General features: G+C 42.9%; 1 protein-coding gene across 8 annotated transcripts in view; it reads left to right on the top strand.

Moving 5' to 3' along the window:
• PTPN13 (protein tyrosine phosphatase non-receptor type 13) overlaps window positions 1–21,256 on the top strand; it is a 190,446-nt gene that overhangs the window by 150,464 nt on the left and 18,726 nt on the right. For 3 of the 8 annotated variants that reach the window (XM_026660490.2, XM_026660488.2, XM_026660487.2), the window contains exons 22-36: window positions 318–425; window positions 2,469–2,600; window positions 3,264–3,724; window positions 4,897–5,040; window positions 8,352–8,445; window positions 9,351–9,436; window positions 10,677–10,839; window positions 12,586–12,800; window positions 12,890–12,988; window positions 14,324–14,688; window positions 15,051–15,237; window positions 17,357–17,515; window positions 18,595–18,766; window positions 18,883–19,093; window positions 20,685–20,755. In XM_026660490.2, the coding sequence (XP_026516275.1) occupies window positions 318–425; window positions 2,469–2,600; window positions 3,264–3,724; window positions 4,897–5,040; window positions 8,352–8,445; window positions 9,351–9,436; window positions 10,677–10,839; window positions 12,586–12,800; window positions 12,890–12,988; window positions 14,324–14,688; window positions 15,051–15,237; window positions 17,357–17,515; window positions 18,595–18,766; window positions 18,883–19,093; window positions 20,685–20,755 (2,667 nt within the window). The remainder of the gene's footprint in view (window positions 1–317; window positions 426–2,468; window positions 2,601–3,263; window positions 3,725–4,896; window positions 5,041–8,351; window positions 8,446–9,350; window positions 9,437–10,676; window positions 10,840–12,585; window positions 12,801–12,889; window positions 12,989–14,323; window positions 14,689–15,050; window positions 15,238–17,356; window positions 17,516–18,594; window positions 18,767–18,882; window positions 19,094–20,684; window positions 20,756–21,256) is intronic. The other 5 variants (XM_026660496.2, XM_026660491.2, XM_026660492.2 and 2 more) reach the window with 4 other exon arrangements.

Raw genomic sequence — 21,256 nt, 5'->3', positions numbered from 1 at the left:
AGTCCTCCAGGTTTTCCAGTCATCCCTAGAGACTTTCAGGAAAGTCAGTTAGGCAAGGTCTGAATTTCTTAGGTAAAAATCAAGCAGAAAAGAAAATAATATTGAAATAAACCTTTTAAGCCTTCTTTACGCAACATAAAAATGAAAAAAAAATGGAGAAGACCGCAATCTTTTCCTTTTGCAGGTCACTTTTACATATATATGATCTTAAAAGCTGCTAGAGTAGTAAATCTTTTGTATCAAATGGCAAAAGATAAACTTGTAAAGAATGAATGAATGGTTGACATCTGGGTGTGTGTGTGTTTGTTTTTAAATAGGATTTCAGATTGTTGGTGGGGAGAAGACTGGAAAACTTGATCTGGGAATTTTTATTCATTCAGTAATTCCTGGAGGGCCAGCGGACTTGGATGGGTCCTTAAAACCAGGTAAATTATATGATTAGGAAAAGATGTGCTCCAGACGAAGGACTGGGGGCCAGAAACTCCTTCATTCTAGTCCTGTCTCTAATACTGACTCCATCCCTGGCTGTGGGAGGTTGTCACTTAAATGTCTCTGTCTCTATTTCTCCATTGACCATACATATTGATAATTACTTCAGAAGTATTAATGATTGATTATCGTTACACACTATGAAAATGAAAGGTTCTGTAGAAGTCCTACGTAGTATGAAAATTATTACAATTCATGTAAAGAAATTATGATGTTAGACTTCACTATTTGATGGCTACTTTATTTCAGTTTTAAACGCCGCAAAACCACACTTCTATCTGAAAAAATGTAACTTACTGTTGTCACAAGTTTCAGAATAAATTTGTTAGTCTCTAAGGTGCCACAAGTACTCCTGTTCTTGTTGTCACAAGTAATTCCTAAAATTGTGTTTACCTAATCTCAACTTTTTCAATGCATTTACTTTGTACATTTGACAGCACTATGGATAGCCAATTTCACTGTTTCACAATACTCAGTTTCCCTTTTTGTTTGTTTGTGTTTTGCATACAGCAATAAGGAATGTAGAAATGCTTGTAAATTAGAGAACAATGTAGTTGTAATCCCACCAAAATTGTCAGGGAGACAAAGACAGGTTTAGGAGCTGAAGTTACTTTAAACTCATTTTTAAAACTTGTCTAGGCTTCAATTTGACAGTAATTTTATTTGCCAAATATTTTGATTTTCAGTGTCAACTACTGAGAATGAAAATGAGTACAGAGCTTTGCACAGAGATATAACCTTGCTACCTCATTAAAGTCTGGAAATGTAAATGCTGGATGTGACGGGTTGGGTCACAGAAAACCCCTTGGGAACTGTCAGCTGATGTGCTGAGACTACTCCTGAGCCTGTTTCCCCTGGTAGCTTGGGACTTCAGACGTAGGTCTGAACCATGTCCCCCAACAGCTGCAGGCTTAACTGAAAACAGCTTAAGAGGTATTCCTGTCTCCAACACTCAGCTGCCCAACTCCCAATGGGGTCCAAACCCCAAATAAATCCATTTTACCCTGTATAAAGCCTATGCAGGATAAACTCATAAATTGTTCGCCCTCTATAACACTGATAGAAAGATATGCACAGCTGTTTGCCCCCCCAGGTATTAATACATACTCTGGGTTAATTAATAAGTAAAAAGTGATTTTATTAAATACAAGAAGTAGGATTTAAGTGGTTCCAGGTGATAACAGACAGAACAAAGTGAATTACCAAGCAAAATAAAATAAAACACGCAAGTCTAAACCTAATGCAGTAAGACGCTGAATACAGATAAAATCTCACCCTCAGAGATGTTCCAATAAGCTTCTTTTACAGACTAGCCTCCTTCTAGTCTGGGCCCAGCAATCACTCACACCCCAGTGGTTACTGTTCTTTGTTCCAGTTTCTTTCAGGTATCCTTGGGGGTGGAGAGGCTATCTCTTGAGCCAGCTGAAGACAAAATGGAGGGGTCTCCCAGGGGTTTAAACAGACGTTCTCTTATGGGTGAACACCCCTCCCTCCCCCTGTGTAGAATCCCAGCTTACAAGATGGAGTTTTGGAGTCACATGGGCAAGTCACATGTCCATGCATGACTCAGAACTTACAGGTAGCAGCCAATGTTCACATGCTACCTTGAACGTCCTCAGGTAGATTTCTTATGTGGAATGGAGCCTTCAAAGATCCATTGTATGTTAAGTGTTTCTTGATTGGGCACTTGCAAAATCCTTTCTAAAGAAGCTGCCCAAATGCTTTACTAAGTCTACTTAAAATCAAACAAGTACACAGCCAATATTCATAACTTCGAATACAAAAATGACACATGGATACAAATAGGATGAATATATTCAGTAGATCATAACCTTTGCAGAGATATGTTACATAGCATATGTAGCATAAAACATATTCCAGTTATGTCATATTTACATTCATAAGCATATTTCCATAAAGCATTATGGGGGGCAATGTCACACTGGATTGTTTGTATCTGAACAAATCCTTTTGTGCAGGAGACCGTCTAATATCAGTGAACAGCGTGAGCTTAGAGGGTGTCAGCCATCATGCAGCATTAGAAATTCTGGAGAATGCTCCTGAAGATGTGACACTTGTTATCTCTCAGCCCAAGGACAAACTTTCCAAAGGTATTTTAAAACATCCTTAAATTTATATTACAAATTCTGTTCTTTCCTTTACCCTTCATTATAGGAGAGATTGATTTCCACCCGTACCCTAAGACCTCTCACGATGCACTTTTAATAACCTTCTGAAGAACCAAATGACTGATTTCGCTTTTCTAAGGGCTTGTCTGTACTGCACCGCAGTGTGGACTGCCGGGGGTGTGAATTGCAGAGCTCACCAGAATGTTGCGATCTAATTGCCCCGTGTAGACGCTGCTGTCATGAACTAAAAGGTACCTAGCTCACGTTAACATAGTCCTGTTTAAAAGAGGACTATGTTAACATGAACTGGGCACCTTTTAGTTCACAACAGCAGCATCCACACGCTGCAGTTAGAGTGCAACATTTTGGTATGTTCTGCAATTCTGCAGTTCACACCCCTGTAGTCCATGCTGCCGAATAGTGTAGAAATAGTCTGAATGTTTAAATTGTTACTATAACTCTCTGAGTTTGAGTCCATGCTCCAATACTGGATTGTATAAGAAATGTATCACTGTAAATTTTGTGTGTGACTAGTGTATACCCTTGCTTCATTGATAAGATTGAAGATTGTCATTTTTGTTAACCTGAGTAATCATGATTTCAGACTAAATGTTACTTGTTAATTGTTGGATTTTGATTTTTCAGTGTCATCTATAAATCTTGCCAATGGAACAAAGGGTTATTTAAGGAGGCCTTCATCAATGCAGGACAATGAGGCAGAATCATCTTCAGAGGAACGCAACAGGTCACGAGGTCACCAGAGGCCCATCTCGGGGAGTTCATCTGGATTGTCTGTGGGCAAACGGGACAGAAGCCTGAGCTCTCAAGATTCCAGGACTGAAAGTGCCAGCCTCTCTCAGAGCCAAACAAATGGCTTCTTTGGCAACCACATCGGTGACAGAGTCCAGCAGGGTTTGCAGCACTGCAGTGATTCTCAGTCTGCCCTTTCCAAAACTAATGAGAAAAAAAGGAACTCTGCAGATGATATCCAGGCGAAAGCGAAAAGACCTGGGGTAGTGGAAACGGTGGATTATTCTGACCGAGGGGATTCTGACATGGATGAAGCAACTTACTCCAGCAGTCAGGAGCAACAGGCAGCTAAAAAGGCACAGTCCACTTCTGTTGAACGCTTTCAAACAATTTCATATACGTGGCTGACTAGTCTGCTGTAGATTGTTAATGCAGTGCTTGAGAGGGAGGGAGCAGATGGAGGGAGGGACAATCTGCAGCTTCCACTGCTAACTACTAACGCATTTGGTACTAATGTTGAAGTACAGATTTTCTAATGCTAACTCCCTTTGGTGCTTCAAATGTATGACTGATAAGGGAACTGAATAAACAGGCCACTATTTAAAATGTATCTTTCTAACCCATTAGAGGTTTTTTTCAAATTACTTGGAAAAAAATTACTCCCAAAATTTCAAAGAGCTTAGTAAGGCTTTAGCTGCGTGAATACAATTTACTCGAGTGGGAACCTTCTTGCTCAACCCCAGCATGACTCTTTTTTGAGCCTTAAAGGGGCCAAATACTGCCCTTGGATGTCTATGCAGGATTCTCATTGATTCAATAGAAAATCTGCATGCTCATCCAAAGGCATCATTTGGCCAAGGTGATTGTAGCAAATGACCATATTCACAGGTATCAGTTTCTTTACAGACCAGGTAAATTGAGTTTTACCTGCATTAGGGAAAAGCAGTGATACTATCTGGGATGAACGGGTAGGCTCGTAGCAGAACAGGGGTCCTTCTCGGTAGGGTTTGAGGGAGGGGGGAAAAAGGAAAATGTATGTGTAGGTTCTACATTCAACCAGTGAGCAGAGGAGACCTGATGCTCTGCCTGTCTAAAAGTAAACTGACTGGGGACATTGTACATTCATTCCTAAAGGTAATGGCCCTGATCTCAGTTGATGGAAATGTCCTTTGAAGTGGAGCTACCCCAGTTTACCCCATCAGAGGATCTGCCATAACTGAGTTCTTGGTACAATGATTCCTTCATTTTAAAGACCAGCACATACAAGTGTACAGGTCTATAAAAACATTTAGCCACTATGGACCAAGTTTATCCCGAGATTAAGAACATTCAAGTACAATAAATGCATTTACAGTAGGAAAGAATCTGAACCCTATTTTATTAACCAGTGCTCTCAATTAACCCCTTTCTGCTCTGTCTCACCCATAAACGCACAGTGGGAACTAATAATTAACTTTTGCTCTAATAGGGAATCATTATTTCTTTTTGTCTTTTTTTTCTGTTTTTGTTTTTTGTTTTTTTTGTAAAGGAGTCTTCCTCAGTGAATACAACAAACAAAATGAATTCTAAAAAGCTTTCTGCAACACCTCTTAAACCTGGAGATATCTTTGAGGTCGAACTAGCCAAAAAAGATAGCGGCTTGGGAATAAGTGTCACGGTACTGTTTGACAAGGTTTTTAGATGTTTTCTCTTCTTCTCCACTCCCAGCAACCTGTTCAATTGCTAATTTACAGGGAAGCAAGGTGTTTTAAAAGGACACTGTCCAGTACCTGCTCACAAATACTTCCATCTCCCTGAAGATGGAAAATATTAATTATTTCCATCTCTCTTTTCTTGTCATCTCCCTATTAATTATTATTTATTATTATTATTTATTATTTTTAATTACTTGCACTACCATACTGCCTAGCAGCCCTAGTCCTGGACCGGGACCTCATTATGCTATGTGCTATACAAACACAGAATCAAAAGACTCCAAAAAGTTTACAATCCAAGTGTAAGACACAAGACAACAGACGTATACTGACAGATGGGGGAGTACAGTGAGGAAAAAACGAGACAGTATTGATCTGTATGATAGACAGTGGTCTTAGCGCACCAGCAGCCAAGCTGTTGTCAGGTAGGCATCACGGTAAAGGAGAGTTGTAAGGAGGCACAAAAGTGCTCGTTTGAGAATTTAACGAGTGGGCGGTGGAGACTAGCATAATGGGTTGATCGGAGTCGGGAGTCAACCTCCAGTACTGAATGAGAGATGATGGACAGTGAAGGGCCTTGAAGGTGAAGTCAAGTAGCTTTTGTTAGGAGGTTGACATTAAAGGGCCAAATTCATCCCTAGCATAACACCATTGAAGTTAATGGAGTTAAGTTGGGCCAGATTTGGTCCAGCATTATTTTTGTTTTACTGACTTGTTCACCAGCAGCATCAGCCTCTCTAAAGAGGCTTTGTCACTTCTTCTGTGCTCTCCCTCTGCTGGCTGAGAAGCAGAAGAGCACAAAACATTTTTGTCTAGGTAAGGAGGGACTGGTTATTATTTTTTGTCATCCTTCTAGCAAGTCGGTAAGGAGATAAGGAGATAGATATCTATTTTTAATTTAGAAACTTCACACCAGATTATGTTTGTAAACTGGCTCAAAGTTTAGGCCTAACCTATTTGACAATGTCCCTTTAAAGACAAAGTGAATAATATATCATTATATCACCAACACTCCATTTGTGTTTCTGTAGGTGTCAAAACAACCTTTGGTTCTTAGACAATTTAACTTTCAAGAATTAGTCTGATTCACCTCCCAATTCTGCAAACAATTTGAATGTCAACAGTAGCATGCTGGTAATAGTGAGCATATATTAAACAGAGTTCAAAAGAGAGGCAGTTTCAGTGGCTATTTACTGTTTTACAGATATATGCATTTTCTAAATAGATTGTGTATCCGGACACCTTCTTTGAAGTGTAGCAGATTTTAATGCATGTTACTTTGAAGATGAGGACAGCAGAATAAAGCTGCTTCCTTTTTACATCCCTAATTCAATCTTTCATGAACTTTTTAGCCATCACTGGAACAATTTCTAATGTTTTCAGATCAGAAATTGTAATAGTAGGTGTTCTATACCCACAAACAGTAGCTATACGTAAGGCTAGGAATCTGTCACCGAGGTCATGGAAGTCATGGCCGGTGCGTGAGCAGCTCGAGCGGCCCCTGGGCCAGCCACACCGGCCGCTGCTGGGGCAGTCTCGGGCCACTGCGCCCCTCACTCCCATCAGCAGCAGGAATTTGGGTGTGGGAGGGCTCTCAGGGCTGAGGCAGGGGGTTAGGGTGCGGGAGGGGGTGAGGGCTTTGGGTGGCACTTACCTTGGGGGGGGGTCCCCGGAAGCGGCCGGCATGTCCAGCTCCTAGGCGGAGGTGCAGCCAGGTGGCTCCGCGCGCTGCCTCTGCCCACAGGGGCCTCCCCCACAGCTCCCATTGGCCGTGGTTCCTGGCCAATGGGAGCTGCAGAGCAGGCGCTCGGGGCATGGGGCAGCGTGCGGAGCCCCTCTGGCTGCACCTCCACGTAGGGGCTGCAGGGACATGCCGGCCGCTTCTGGGAGCCGGGTAGGGAGCCTGCCAGCCCCCCCCAGTCCCTTTTGCCCCCCCACACAGCACCAGTGGAGGTCCCGAGCCACCCCAGGGCCGCTCCTCCCCTCCCCCCCGGCACCCAAGTTTTAGTCAAGGGTATACAGTACAAGTCATGGACAGGTCACGGACGTGAATTTTTGTTTACTGCCCGTGACCTGCCCATGACTTTTACTAAAAATATCTGTGACTAAAATGTAGCCTTAGCTATAGGTAATGCACTCTTCTTAAATGTCTTAAACAGCTGAAGGCAGATACAAGTGGTTTCTAACTGGCAGGAGAATTAGATAAAGGACTGTAAGGTTGAGTTGAGGGTTGGGGGGAATCTTTACTACAGATTCTTTGGTCCATAGTCTGGATTATGGCTCAGTTTCATATTGTGAACTTTGCCTATGAATTGTAAATGAAAACATGCTCTAAATCTAAAGAAATTTTAGTAATTATCACTAATCGATTAGGAGCCAGATTCACTATGACAGATGAATGAAGGTGTAAATTATGCAGTAGTATAATGATGATGTAGTCATTGACATGCAGCAACCCTGCTATTCCAGTGACTCTGTCGATGCTGCCAATGGTCACCAGTGCAAGGACTTTCCTCGGAGGCCTAACAAGTGGTCTCCATATCTCACTTTATCATGTTCTGCCTCCACTGTTCTAAAATCTACTGTCAACCTTTAGCTTACTCGGAAGTAATATTAAAACAATTGGATCTTTGGGGCACACACTGAGATAATTTGTGGGCTAGCTCCTCCTCCTCCTTTAAAAGTTTGGGGGAATCCCTGAAATAACATAGAACTGTGTGGTGATGGCTATATGCATTAAACAAGTAGGTTGAGTGCTCCAAAGTAACTTCACTTGAAACCTAAGCAGACCTTCAACCCAAATCTTCATGGCACCTCCTAGCTCAATATATTTTGCTTTCAAGACAGCTTTCTGTAACCTGAGAGAGAGAATACCTTTTAGTTTCACATTACTTTAATGACGGTGAACAAACCTAGGATATTGCATGTATGCATCTTTTATTTTGACTGCTGATGCATGTTGTGCACAAACAACACTTAGCTTTTCCACACTCATATATGCAGATTCTAGTGCTTTCGTAATTCTGCTTGAAGGACACTTGTTTTACTAGAAAGGTTTGCATTTGAGCCTAATAGTGTTAACCCCCACCCCCCACACACATCCACTCCAATTGGTTATGATTTGCATGGATCTCAAAATATTTTATTTACAATAAGTTGGCTGTTGCTTTTACATGCTGATGGCTTGAGTGCTTCCTGAGTTTCTTAAGGGTTGTTTAGCTTTCTTGATCTAAGATCTTCCGTTTAAGTTTTTAAAGGTTTGCATTTTACCTATTTATTCTCCATTTAGGGTGGCATAAACACCAGTGTAAGACATGGTGGCATTTATGTGAAGGCCATTATTCCTAAGGGAGCAGCTGAGGCTGATGGTAAAATTCAGAAAGGTACATACTTTGCTCTTTCCACAACTTTTCTTAAATATTAGTAGAATGAAATCCAGATGACTTTATGTAGGCTTTGGAGAGGCATCATCATAGTCTATGAGCTAAGAACTCCAGAGGTCTACTGACTGCCTGGCCTTGGTTACTTGTAATCTCTTTATGGGTCTATATTGTCGATGGGAAACTACCTACCTCTCTGAGGTTTTTCTGTAGCACTGCGTCACCTTAGTCTCTACCTCATATGAGTGGTGTAAGGGTTAATTTGTAAAGCACTCTGACCATTTAAATGGTTAATAAGTGCTAAGTTTATAAATTTGACAGTGTTATGCAATGAGGAGATAAGAAAGGAAGACAAAGTGTGGGACTATTGCAGTATCTGCAGAAACTGCTGAAGCTGTACTGGAGAAAAAAAATGACAAAATATTTTTTAGTCACTGTTTCCTTCTAATGCATTCTGCTTTAATGGAGCAAATTGCTCTGATTGCGCCCAGAGAGAGGAGAAAGAGGCTTTGTGTAATTAGTGACCTCCTCGCTTGACATGCTAAGTATCTCAGTACAGAAAATCCTTGTAATAGCTCTGACAGTCTTTGTTTTTAAATCAGTCCTCTTAGTGAAGTGGAGTCCCACAGTTAGACGAGGGGTTATTATATTTCTCCCCAGATTTCCCAGTGAAGCATTGCTTCGAGCATTAAAATGGTCCTAGATTTTGGGGTTGGAATTCAGTTACAAAACGCTTCTGATACAAAAAGCCCTATTCTCCTCTCAGTGCATGGGGGATTGCCCGAGTCACTGCCCTTGTTCATTGAGAAACGAACAGATCAGTCTTACATTATTATAAGCATGTTCTATATGAATTATTTTTGTATTACATTCTTCCTTCTTCTAAATCATGCATTGTTTGCTTCTAGGTGACCGTGTGCTCTCTGTCAATGGGATTAGTTTGGAGGGTGCTACCCATAAACAAGCTGTGGAAACCCTGAGGAACACTGGCCAGGTAAGATAATATCAGGGGTGAAAGTAAGGCGGTACGGGCCGGTACGGCATACCGGGAAAAAGTGGCCGCCGGTACCAGCCCCTGCCGCTTTAACGTCGCTGCCGCTTTTGTGCCCCCTGTCAGCAGCCCTGCCGGGTCCCTAGTGGCAGGGCCGCTGACGGAGGAGCCAAAAGGGGCAGCCACATTAAAGCGCTGCCGCGGCAAAGACCCTGCTTAAAGCGCTGCTGCGGCAGCGCTTTATCCTCCCTGCCCCTTTTGCCCCCCCAGGCTGCCAATGGGTGGGGGCAAAAGGAGCAGCTGCCCTGGGGCCGGCGATTTAAAAGGGCCTGGGCTCCGGCCACTGCTGCACTGGAGCCCTGGGCGGCATGGGCCAGGCAGCCTGAAAGGGCTGGCTGGGGGATGCTGACCCCCAGTCCCTGCCCCTTCCGCCCTACGCCCTGCCCCTTCTGGGAGGGGGGGTGTGCGGAGCCGGCCCCCGTACCGTTAAGTTTTCAATTTTACTTTCACCCCTGGATAATATTCTTCTCCTATCTTAGGTAAATAAACTTATCATGAGTAAAAGTACAGTAGACAAAACTGACAACAGGAGCTCTCCACTGTGCACTTCCTTGCTTAGGACCACTTTCTGATACACTTAATCATGTTGAGTAGCACCTCACTCCAAAAGTGGTGCCATTTCAGTTAATGTCACTATTCATGGCATAAGGCTGCTGCTTCCGATATCAGAATTTGGCCCTTAGCTAATCATGCATGGAAATGCATGGTGCATGTACAAATATTAGATCTCTGGAATAGTAAAATACCACCAGTACATACTGTAAACTGTTTATTCCTCCAGATTCCCTTGTATGAAGGACCCGTGTATGAAGAATGTCGTCAGTGGCATTTTTTAATTATCCCTCATGCCTCATAATATTGGGGGGAAAGCTTAATTTACTTTAGATGCTGTCTGGTTGAAATCTTGTGGCTCTGTTACTCTATTATTGTTGATGTTGTTGCCATTTGCAGTTCTTAAATCACTGTAAGCTGGGCAGGGGACTGGACTCGATGACCTCTCGAGGTCCCTTCCAGTCCTAAAATCTATGAATCTATGATTAGTTTGTTATGGGGGATTTTTTATAAATCCGTATGATTTATGGCTGTGAAATTTAGTTACCCAAAACAGATTAGACTAGACCCTATATGGCAAAATGTGGTATTTTTGTGTGCTAACTAACTTGAATATGTTGTATTTGTGTAGGTAGTTCATCTGTTGCTGGAGAAGGGGCAGCTTCCAGTGGCCAAAGTTCATGCTCCCATTACACCGCAGTGCACTCCTCCAAATCAGGCAGGACAAAGTGAGCCCCAGAACAAACCAGAGAAAAAAATGACAAATACCAAAGACTACAACTTTGTCACTGAAGGTCAGGTCATAGAGAAAAACTATCTGAGCTTTAGAGCATCCCCAAAACTTTTCATTTTCTCGCAGCCAGATGATCCTCCAGTGAAAAGAATCAGGAAAGTTAGGGCCGGCAGTGAACACTTCCAAGCCTTGTGTACAACACAGATTCTCTTTCATGTTGTTAAACGCTTTTTGAATATTTCCTTTAATGGTGTCTCAGTCATTTATTTTAGCAGCTTTTTAAATAGTTTCTTCCCTTACCATTCCTTAACTTATTTATATTGTGTCACCTTTGAAACGAAGGGCATTACTTCCTGTAATAGATCATGGCTAGGGCTCCGTGTTTATCACAGATTCCGTGACTTCCAGCAACCTCCACGACATATGCAGCAGCCAGTGGGCCCTGACTGAATCTTGCACAGGTGGCTCTGGGGACAGCCACACTGGCCACTGCTGGAGCGGTTCCACAGCCAGCCACACCAGCGCTGCAGGAGCGGCCCCAGCCCCAGGTCCAGCTGCACCAGCCGCTGCTCTGGCGGTCCCAGGGAGCTGGCCCCGGGGACCGCCCAAGCAGCGGTTGATGCAGCTGGCCCCAGGGACTGCCTGAGCAGCGGTCCCAGGGGCGGCGGGAGCAACCATAGCTTGGCGGCTCCCAGCAGCGGTCCCGGGGCAGCCGGAGCAGCGACTGGACCCGGGGTTCCCTCCCTGCGGCTGCCCGAGCAGCCACTGGCCCCCAGGGTTCCTCCTGCAGCAGCAGCCGGAGCACCTGCTGGTCCCCCAGGGCTCCCCCCTGGCAGCGGGCCCCCTAGGGCTTCCCCCACAGCAACTTGTGCCGCGGGCTCCCCAGAGCTTCCCCCCCTTCCCCCGGCCCCCGGGCCCCCCCCCCCCCCCGGCCCCCCCCCCCCCCCCCCCGCCGCTGATACTGTGCCCCCACCCCAAGATTCAATCAGGGGTATTTATGGTATAAGTCATGGAGAGGTCATGGGGCCATGATTTTTTGTTTCTTGCCTGTGACTTGTCCATGACTTTTACTAAAAATATCGGTCATTAAATCATAGCCTTAATCATGGCCAACTCCAGAATGTTCCTCCTCCTCTATACTTCTCAATTATTTCTACAGCATAATGCCCTTACAGCCTTCCTGCATGTCCTCTGAGCCTCTCCCAGGTACTGCTCTTTTGGGGATAACATACAGCAGTGTGGACATTTCCAAGAGAAGAACAGTAGGGAAAGAAACCAGGAATCATTTTGACATGTTTTGTCTAAACCAGTGGTCCCCAACCTTTTTCGTCTGGCGCCCGCCAGACGACGAGCCACGGAGGACCGTGGCAGCGGACGAGCATCCGCCGAAATGCCGCCGACAAGCGGCAACGTCAATAGGCGTCTCCGCCGAAATGCTGCCGAGAAGCAGCGTCATCCAGAGGTGTGGCCGCCGAAATGCCGCTGAAAATCGGTGGCATTTCAGCGGCGACGCCTCTGGATGACACTGCTTCTCGGCGGCATTTCGGTGGATGCTCGTCCACCGTCCAGTATGCGGGCGCACATAGATGCCTCGGCGGGCGCCATGGCGCCCGCGGGCACCGCATTGGGGACCCCTGGTCTAAACCGATCATACACAGGGACTCCTTACAAAACCTTTACACATGGTAACCCCTTACCCCAAACTATTGGGATGCAGTCTGATTGTTATTGCTGAATAAGCAGCCTTCATGGAGAGGGTACTGTAGGAAAGGAGAGAAGTAGTCTGTTATTTCTATTTATTTTCCAGACAACACATTTGAGGTAAAGTTGCTGAAGAACAGCTCAGGCCTGGGGTTCAGTTTTTGTCGTGAAGACAACCTTACTCCGGAGCAATTGGGCTCAAGCATAGTGAGGGTTAAAAAGCTCTTCCCAGGGCAACCTGCAGCTGAAAGTGGGCAGATTGAAGTTGGGGATGTCATCCTGAAAGTGAACGGGGCTTCGTTAAAAGGACTATCCCAGCAGGTTAGAGCTCTCTCTATTGTCTTACTTGTCAGTAGTAGCTATCTTGCAAGTGGGACCTGTGTCTAATACAAAATTAACTGTACCTGTAGGAGGTCATCTCAGCACTCAGAGGAACATCCCCAGAAGTCTCTCTCCTCCTTTGCAGGCCACCACCTGGTATACTACCAGAAATTGATCCTTCTCTGTTGGTAAGACCTATGGCATATGATGTTTCAGTTTTGTCTTCATTAAGTTTTGCTTATTCAGAATACATTGGTTGCACATGTAAATGAAAAATAAAGAGAGGTGGCAGGGGAATAGAGAATCATACAAATGTGTTTGCTGTGTTAAGTCACAAGATAGAAACACAGCCTATTTCATAGAAATAAGAAAAAATACAAGGCTCTTGTATATTTACAATAGTACAATTTAAAAAAAAAAAGACTCCTAAATGGCTTAAAATACTATAACTACACTTTCCTTGGTAATGTTGATGGTTAGTTTGAAGTTGGCTTCACCTAGGGTTACATTTTCAGTGAGATGTGTGGTGAATTAGTCATGAAACTGCCATTTAATAACAGCAATTATTTATAGTTTAGTTCTGCTGTACATCAAGCTGGAAAAAACTCAGCCCTGTTTTCTGAGTTAAAATACATGATCCCAAAAAGGATTTGTAAAAGTGCTCCATCAAATCAGTCCAAAGAGCACAATGCCATTTCAGAATATTTTAGTGTTGATGGAAACTAGATTATATATTCTGCAGCAGAATAAAATTGGAACTCCGTGATGGAGAAGTCCACATTAGTAGAGTAGCTTTCAATAATAAAGAACAATTAAAAGGAGTCTTCAAATCAAGTCACTTTATTGTTGTTTACCAGATAAAAACTGTTCTTGCATGACAGTAGAAACAGATTTGTATCCTGTGTGTGGACATCTAAACACAAATTTAAACAAAGGGCAAGAGGAACAAAGGAGAAAATTAAAGTAACGAAAAGCGGTTGATGGTGTTCGGGGTGGGTGAGTACCTGAACACAGAGGTTTCCCACGGGATGAATAAATGGAACTGTCAAAGCTTCCATACTCATCATTGATTGGTACAGCATGTTTATGGAAGTGTGATTACACAGTTCTTCGGGAAACGGTACTGGAGCCAAATGTTTAAACTTTTGGGGACAGATCCTCAGCTGGTGTAACTTGTCATAGGCCCATTGACCATTTATACTAGGTGAGGATCTGCCTCTCAGTGCCTACCGGCCGTTTCAGTTTCTTAGAGAGCTGAGCACCCACAACTCCCATTTTTAGCACTTTTGAAATTACATATGTGTTATGTTACAGAAAATAAGTTAAATTCACCCTGAACTCTATGGCGTTATACCAGGGCTGAGTTTCATCCACTGTGCTGACTTCTGGAGTAAATAGAATGAACCTTTGATTAAACATATTTGATTATTTCTGCATTCTTTCCACATTTTCTGCCAAACCTAAAATGAATAAATGACCATGATAGCCAGAGTCTAATTTCTTAAACATCACATTTGTTGCAGACTCCCATACATTCCCCACAACAAATATTTCCAGACATCAGCACAGAAACTTCTGGGGCGTCAAATGGAGATCAAGGTGACAGCTCAGATGAAAATGAAGTGACTAATAAGAGCAAGAAGCGACTAAAATCCCCGTCTAGGAGAGACAGCTACAGTGACAGCAGTGGGAGTGGCGAAGAAGAGGTAGTGGTGACCCCAACACAGATAGCAAGCCCTGGCTGGAATTCTGCCCTGTACCAAACTCTAGACAAAATGATGACTCCAGCACACACTCAGTATGAAACTCCTTGTAGCCAGGAAGAAGCAATTCGTACCATCTACTACTCTGCTCATGAGACTCCCAGCAAGCCAGAGTTTGAGGACAGGTATGATTGTAAATATTACTTATTTTGCAAAAATAAATACTCAGGTTTTGCAAGCCTAGAACAATCAAAAAAGTGGAATTTCTCTGCAAAGATGGATGATAAGGCCTACTAATAAAAATTCAAGACTTTGTCCAGATAAAACTAGTCATTTTCACACCAAAGACTTGTGTTGATTTGGGAGTGAGGGATGGTACAATTTGACCCCTGTATCAAGTTTGTAAATGTTTGCACAAATATCAGAGTTCACACATGAATACCTGTGAAGTGAAACGTATCTTTGCAGAGCTCTAACCATGTAAGCAACAAAGTCTGGCTCAAATATTACAAACCATTCAAACTCTTGTTTCCCTGTCTTCTCATAGTAATCCTCCATCTCCTCTACCACTGGACTTGCCACCAATACCAAGCTGTAGAACTGTTACTGACATTGCTACCCCTGGTTTAATGGATGATGCCTACATCAGTACCACCTCAGAGCTAGTTCCACAAAGAGAGAAGATAACATCACTGCTCAACCAATTTGAGAAACATGCTGATGAATATGAACCAGTAATTACTTTCTCTCTCTGCGCCATAAATGTGTTAAAGATTGTATCTCTTGGGATTTTATTTAGCCATGGGTTTGGCCGTAACAAAATGCATCCTATTTATATTTACTTAAAATTAGGGTAATTGTTCTATCTTCAGATTCAAATTTATAGTTAGCTAAGGATGCGTTTTGCAAAAGGCTCTCATACAATCTACTTATAGAAGGTGGCCTGGACATTTGTGACAATAGGACTAGCAGATTGTTACGACAGTGTCCCTAGATGTGTTTATAAATGAGGCACTTGAGAGATTCAAATGTCTGACTTACTCTTTGAAATAAAAAACATGGGTTTTTTTTCAGATCAGACTCTAAAGCTGTGCAGACTGCATAACTGCCTATGCATACATACAATTTGGGTAGTTAAATGCTCCATTGCCCTGTGCATATTATGAATGGACACACAGGTGCACACATATTTCTTAGGTACACTCTGAATCCATATTTTGAAGATTTGGCAGTGTGTAACTATGTAGGGACAATGTTTGGAGGCTAAGCTTCTTACCTGTCAATATATTTTTCCCCATTGTTACCCTCGGACTGGTTGGGGCCCTTGTAATCCCATCCATTTCCTCTGTTTTACATCTGTCCGTCCCCCAGATACTCTTCTTTCGGCCTCAGAAGCAATGCATCAAACCCTCCTGAGAACCTTCTGACATCGCTGCTTCATATCCCAGAGGACGATGTTGTGCAGCACAAAGCACCTCCGTCTCTCTCGCTCCCTGTCAATTCACAGAGTAAAAAACAGTGCTGAAAATAGAGACCAGGCCTTTCTCTCTGCAACCCAGAGCACTGTACATTACAAAGGGCTAGCCTACACAAGCATGTTACAGGGGATGGAAGGGGGGGGTGATTTCTAAAGCGTACTGGGACCCCGCTAGCACACATCAGAAGTTCCCTAATGCATATTCACATAAACAGTACTATGTTAAAGCACAGTAGGGAACTTTTACTGTGTGCTAGCAGGGTCTACGTGGGCCAGTTGGTGCACAAAACATTGGTGCACCTTAGAAATCACACTCCTCTCTCGCGCATTGCTGCACCATTTAGACAAGCCTATCAGTGCAATTCTCTAGAGTTTAAAAGTCAACGCTAAATTCACCATTCACAAATGCATCATCACACTATTAATCTCTTCTTTTGATCTTTCTTCCTCTTGTTCTGTTAATTTCTGTGCAAGTAAAGCACAGTCATAAACATAGAACATAAAATCCATGTAAATTACAAATGTATAATATAAAAGGCATGCATGTGTGTAATACCAAGATATACAATACAGTACTCCAGCTTAGTAACGGAAACCTGAAGTTTTATCCTTTTGTAGGAGAGCACCTTCACCTCTCGTGCCCAGTTTTATTCTAGTTGCTATACTCCAGGGGTGGGCAAAATACAGCCCACGGGCCGGATCCGGCCCATCTAACATTTTTGTCTGGCCCGCCGGGCTCTTTGGCTGCCCCCTCGCGATCTCCGGGCTGCTAAAAGTCCCAGGGCGCAGTGGGGCACTCAGGCAGCTGCCTGCCTGCCATGGTCCCACGCCGCTCCCGGAAGTGGCCGGCTGCTGCTGGCATGTCTCTGCGCACTCCCAGAAACCAGCCAATGGGAGCGTCGGGGGCATTGGTTGCGGGTGTGGGCAGCGCATGGAGACCCGCCGCCCCCTCCCCCCAAGGGGCTCACAGAGATGTGCCAGCCGCAGCCGCTTCTGGGAGTGGCGTGGGGCCACGGCATGCAGGCAGCCTGCCTGAGCCCTGCTGCGTCGTCTGCGTTGTGGAGTGGCCCCCATGCAAAAATTATTGCCCACCCCTGTTGTACTCAGTATGGCCCTGATCCTGCAAGGATGTTATGCCCCTGCTTAACTTTATGCGCATGAGTAGTCTCATGGATTTCAATACATAAACCTCATTACAGATGAGAATTGCAGAATTAGAACCTATACTCGATTGACGTAAATTGGTTAATAAAGTGTGTTTTCTTAAACAATCTTAATCGAAGCAGCTCGTTCGGATGACCATACGTTTCATACAGTATACGCTATTTATCAACATTCCAGACCATTGTTTATTTAAAACGCTGTTTTTCCCGTAGGAGGTGGAACTCCATGTTACCATGACTAAATCAGAAAAAGGTAGCCTGGGCTTTACAGTAACCAAAGGCAATGATAACATTGGTTGTTACGTTCATGACGTTATCCAGGATCCTGCCAAAAGTGATGGGAGGCTACGACCAGGAGACCGGCTTATTAAGGTGAGATGAGTAAAATTTCATAGTGAAACCCAGCTCAAGATTAAGGGATTTGTGTAATAATTGAGAGGAAACAAACTAATCTTGGACCAGAAAAATAGGAATTCTGGATCCTGTGGTGTGCTGAGTCAAATGTGTAGATGAGAAGCAGACAACTAAAGGCGTGTATTGGAATTCGTAATATGACAGTTGTTGAACCAACTTAAATATTAGTTTAAAATAAAACACATGGAAGATGACTGACGCATGATCGCTAAACCTTTTGCTGTTAACATCTGTGTAATCCTTCCAGACAGCAAAATAGTATATAGGGTTGGGCTCAGTATATATGATCTTTTAGGTTACAGTTAGGGGTTCCTTTCAAAATACTCATAGACTTTAAGGTCAGAAGGGATCATCATGATCATCTAGTGTCAGAGAGGAACTGTTCAGGTAAGCTTGGATAAATTTTCTTGTCACACTCCTTCCAGTAAATAGACCATAAAAAATTCTATTCATACAGCTACACTGAAGCAAAAGCTAACATTGTAAAGTGTTGTGGAACAAGAATGTGCTTAATTACGTTCTTAGGCCCCCATCCTGCAAAGATTTACACATGCACTTAGTAATTCCACTGAAGTCAATGGGACCACTCATAATACATAGAGTTTAGCATGCATGCCAGTCTTTGCTAGATTGGGGCATTAAATCCTGTGGAATAACCTTTAACCTTAGGTGAGGAATAAAATCATAAACCAGTGTGGATTAGGGACTGAGTCTGGCTTTCAGGCCATGGCTTGCTAAAAGCTTATTCTTCCATTTTATGGAAACTGGTATATATTAAATCTTTTTTGTAATATATTTACTATTTTAACATTGGTAGTTCAGGATTTGTTTCTTTACTACTACCATTTCCATTAAATGTGTTTGTTCCTGGAAATGGATAACCTCATAGATTGCAGTTGCTGTCATTTACAACATTTATATTTTGTCATTTAATATGAAATACAAATAATAGGGACTTCAGCTGCATTTTCTTGGTATCATTGGCTGTCTTAATTGCAACCATAATGAGGATTTTTCTGTTGCTGTTCTCTTCACAGGTTAATGACATGGATGTCACTAACATGAGTCACACAGATGCAGTCAGTTTTCTCCGAGCTGCACCAAAGACTGTCAGATTAGTGGTTGGACGGGTTCTGGAGTTACCAAAGATTCCAGTGTTGCCCCATTTGCTGCCTGATATTACATTAACGTGCCATAAAGAAGAGCTGGGTAATATAAAATTGTATGGCTGTTTGCCCTTGTGTGAAATGCCTTTCTTGGTCCCGTTGTAAAAATCACACTTAACTACTAAAAGAAAAAATTGAGGATTTTTTTCTTCTGCACAGGTCTGTCTATATCAGGAGGTCATGACAGCCTTTACCAGGCGATATACATTAGTGATATAAAGCCAAGGTCAGTTGCTGCCAACGAGGAAAGTCTCCGTACATTGGATATCATCCATTATATTAATGGAGTCAGCACACAGGGAATGACTCTGAAAGAAGCCAAAAGAGCCCTGGAAATGTCACTTCCTAAAGTGGTGCTGAAAGCTACAAGGTATCCTCTGGAAGCTAATTCCTGCATGTGATTTTTAACTGACATAGTTGTAGCTGTGTCCACTTAAATGCATTTTCCTGGCACAATAGCTAACCAATTGGAGTGATAATGGCGGGTATTTTTAAAAGGCCTGATCCTTCAGGGTACTCTGTCCTCTCAATTCCGTTGGCTTAATGGAGTTGAGAATGCTCAGTATCTGATCAGATTGGGCTCATAGTGAGGATAAAACTGTCCAACTGCAGACTGCACTGTAAGAGGCATTCTCAGACTAAATTTGATATATGCCCAGCTTGTGCGTGGGCATTATGTAATAAGCAGGGTAGGACATGTATGTAATAAGTAAGGCTACAATTATGTCACGGAGGTCATGAAAGTCACGGAATCCACTGTGATCCCCCACTCCCCATTTTGTCACAATTATTTTTAGCAAAAGTCACAGACAGGTCACAGGCTTTCGTGAATTTTTGTTTATGGCCCGTGACCTGTCCGTGACTTACTAAAAATAACCGTGACAAAATCTTAGCCTTAGTAATAAGTTACGTGGCTCAAAGTGCCCTTTAAAAAAAAACCTAATTGTTTTGGGGAAAGTTGTCAACTTTGTCAACATTTTTCCAAAAGTTGTACCAACTGGAGTGAGCCTCCCAGCCCAGATAGAGAGACTTGCACTAGCACGGCTCAAGCTAGCGTGCTATAAATAGCTGCATCTTGGGCTGGATCTCGGATTCTCAAGCCTAGGGGGTCTGGTGGGCTTGAAACTCTGAGCCACCACATCCACACTGCTATTTTTGATGCACTAATTCAAGCCCTGCTAGCACAAGTCGGTATACCTGGGTGGTTAGGCTCACTCCCAGCTGCAGTGTAGAGTTACCCACAGAGTACTGAAATTGCAGATGAAGATTGACCTAGTTCAGGGGTGCTCCAGCTACACCTTTCCCCTACTACATCAGCAGCCGGGAGGGGGAGTGGTGTAAGAGATCACACATTGGCTCTATGTCTCCCTAGGTTCATGTGTGTGCTGGAGCAGTCCTCCCTGGCACAGCAAACCTAGCTGTAGGCTCAGATTATGCTATCAGGGTGGCACAGAGCAGCTGCATCCTTCATCCTTTAATTTCAGAACTCTTTACTAGCAATAATTTAATCCTTGGAATAATCCTGTAAAGAGGTGACTATATAGGTATTGTTATCCCTATTTTATAGATGGGGCAACTGAGGCAGAGAAATTACCAAGTTTCCACTACTTTTGTGTGCCTAACTTTCAGGCACCTAAAGCTTAATTTTCTGAAGTGCTGAGGAGCTGCAGGAACTGAGGAGTTCTAAGGTTTAAGCCCTAGGCTGAGGCCACTAGATCGCACCTGTCTACACTAAATTGCACCTCTTCTGAAAGTAGATATGAACCAGGATATTATCTGGTGAATACCTTTCTATTATTGGGATATTGAATATTCTTGGTACCTTATTCCAAATTTCTCCAAGGAAAATGTGATTGATATAGTTAAGGCCTAATAGTCAATAAGAGATTGCCCTCATATAGATACTTATGTATGGTTCCTTTTCACAAATCAAAAATATAGTGTGTTTCTTCTTATCGCAGAGATGGTCACCCATTGATTCCAAAGTCCAGGGGCTCTGTTAGCTCAAGTCCAAAGTTAATGAAAGCTAATGGTAAGGATCTCTTAGTTACCTACTGCAAATGAGTTTCTTTCTATCAATGACAACCAAAGTGTGATATCTTGCTTTTGCCTACAAAAGCCTGTCATAAACAGGATAAATGATACTCTTTTAAATAAGATTTGCCAAACTTCTGCAACAAATTTAAGAAGCCACTTTGCATAAGGACATGGATAAGAGACAGTACAGAATGTAACAGATTCTGAGAAATAGAATAAAACCATTTAAATATTATGGAGTGTTCTGTACTCAGCTTTAGAAAATTCTTGGATTTTGTGATATATTGGCATTGTTACATACAACACAAACAATTTGGTGCTTCCTGTGGTATTGTTTACATATCACTTTGCCTAAGGAGGAAAGTTTGAATCAGTTTCTGCTTTCCATTATTCCTTTGTTAGTCTTGTGTCTTTAATTTCATATCCTTGATACGTTTTTATAGTCTTCTAGGCTACCAAAGGTCTCCATTTAATTGATGGGGAAATTTTAATAATA

Source organism: Terrapene carolina, unplaced genomic scaffold (genome assembly GCF_002925995.2).
Source record: "Terrapene carolina triunguis isolate 2854851 unplaced genomic scaffold, T_m_triunguis-2.0 Scaffold789, whole genome shotgun sequence".
Classification (NCBI taxonomy): Eukaryota; Metazoa; Chordata; order Testudines; family Emydidae; genus Terrapene; species Terrapene triunguis.
The sequence above is the reverse complement of the archived record's forward strand: the minus strand, read 5'-3'. Positions and strand labels throughout refer to the sequence as shown.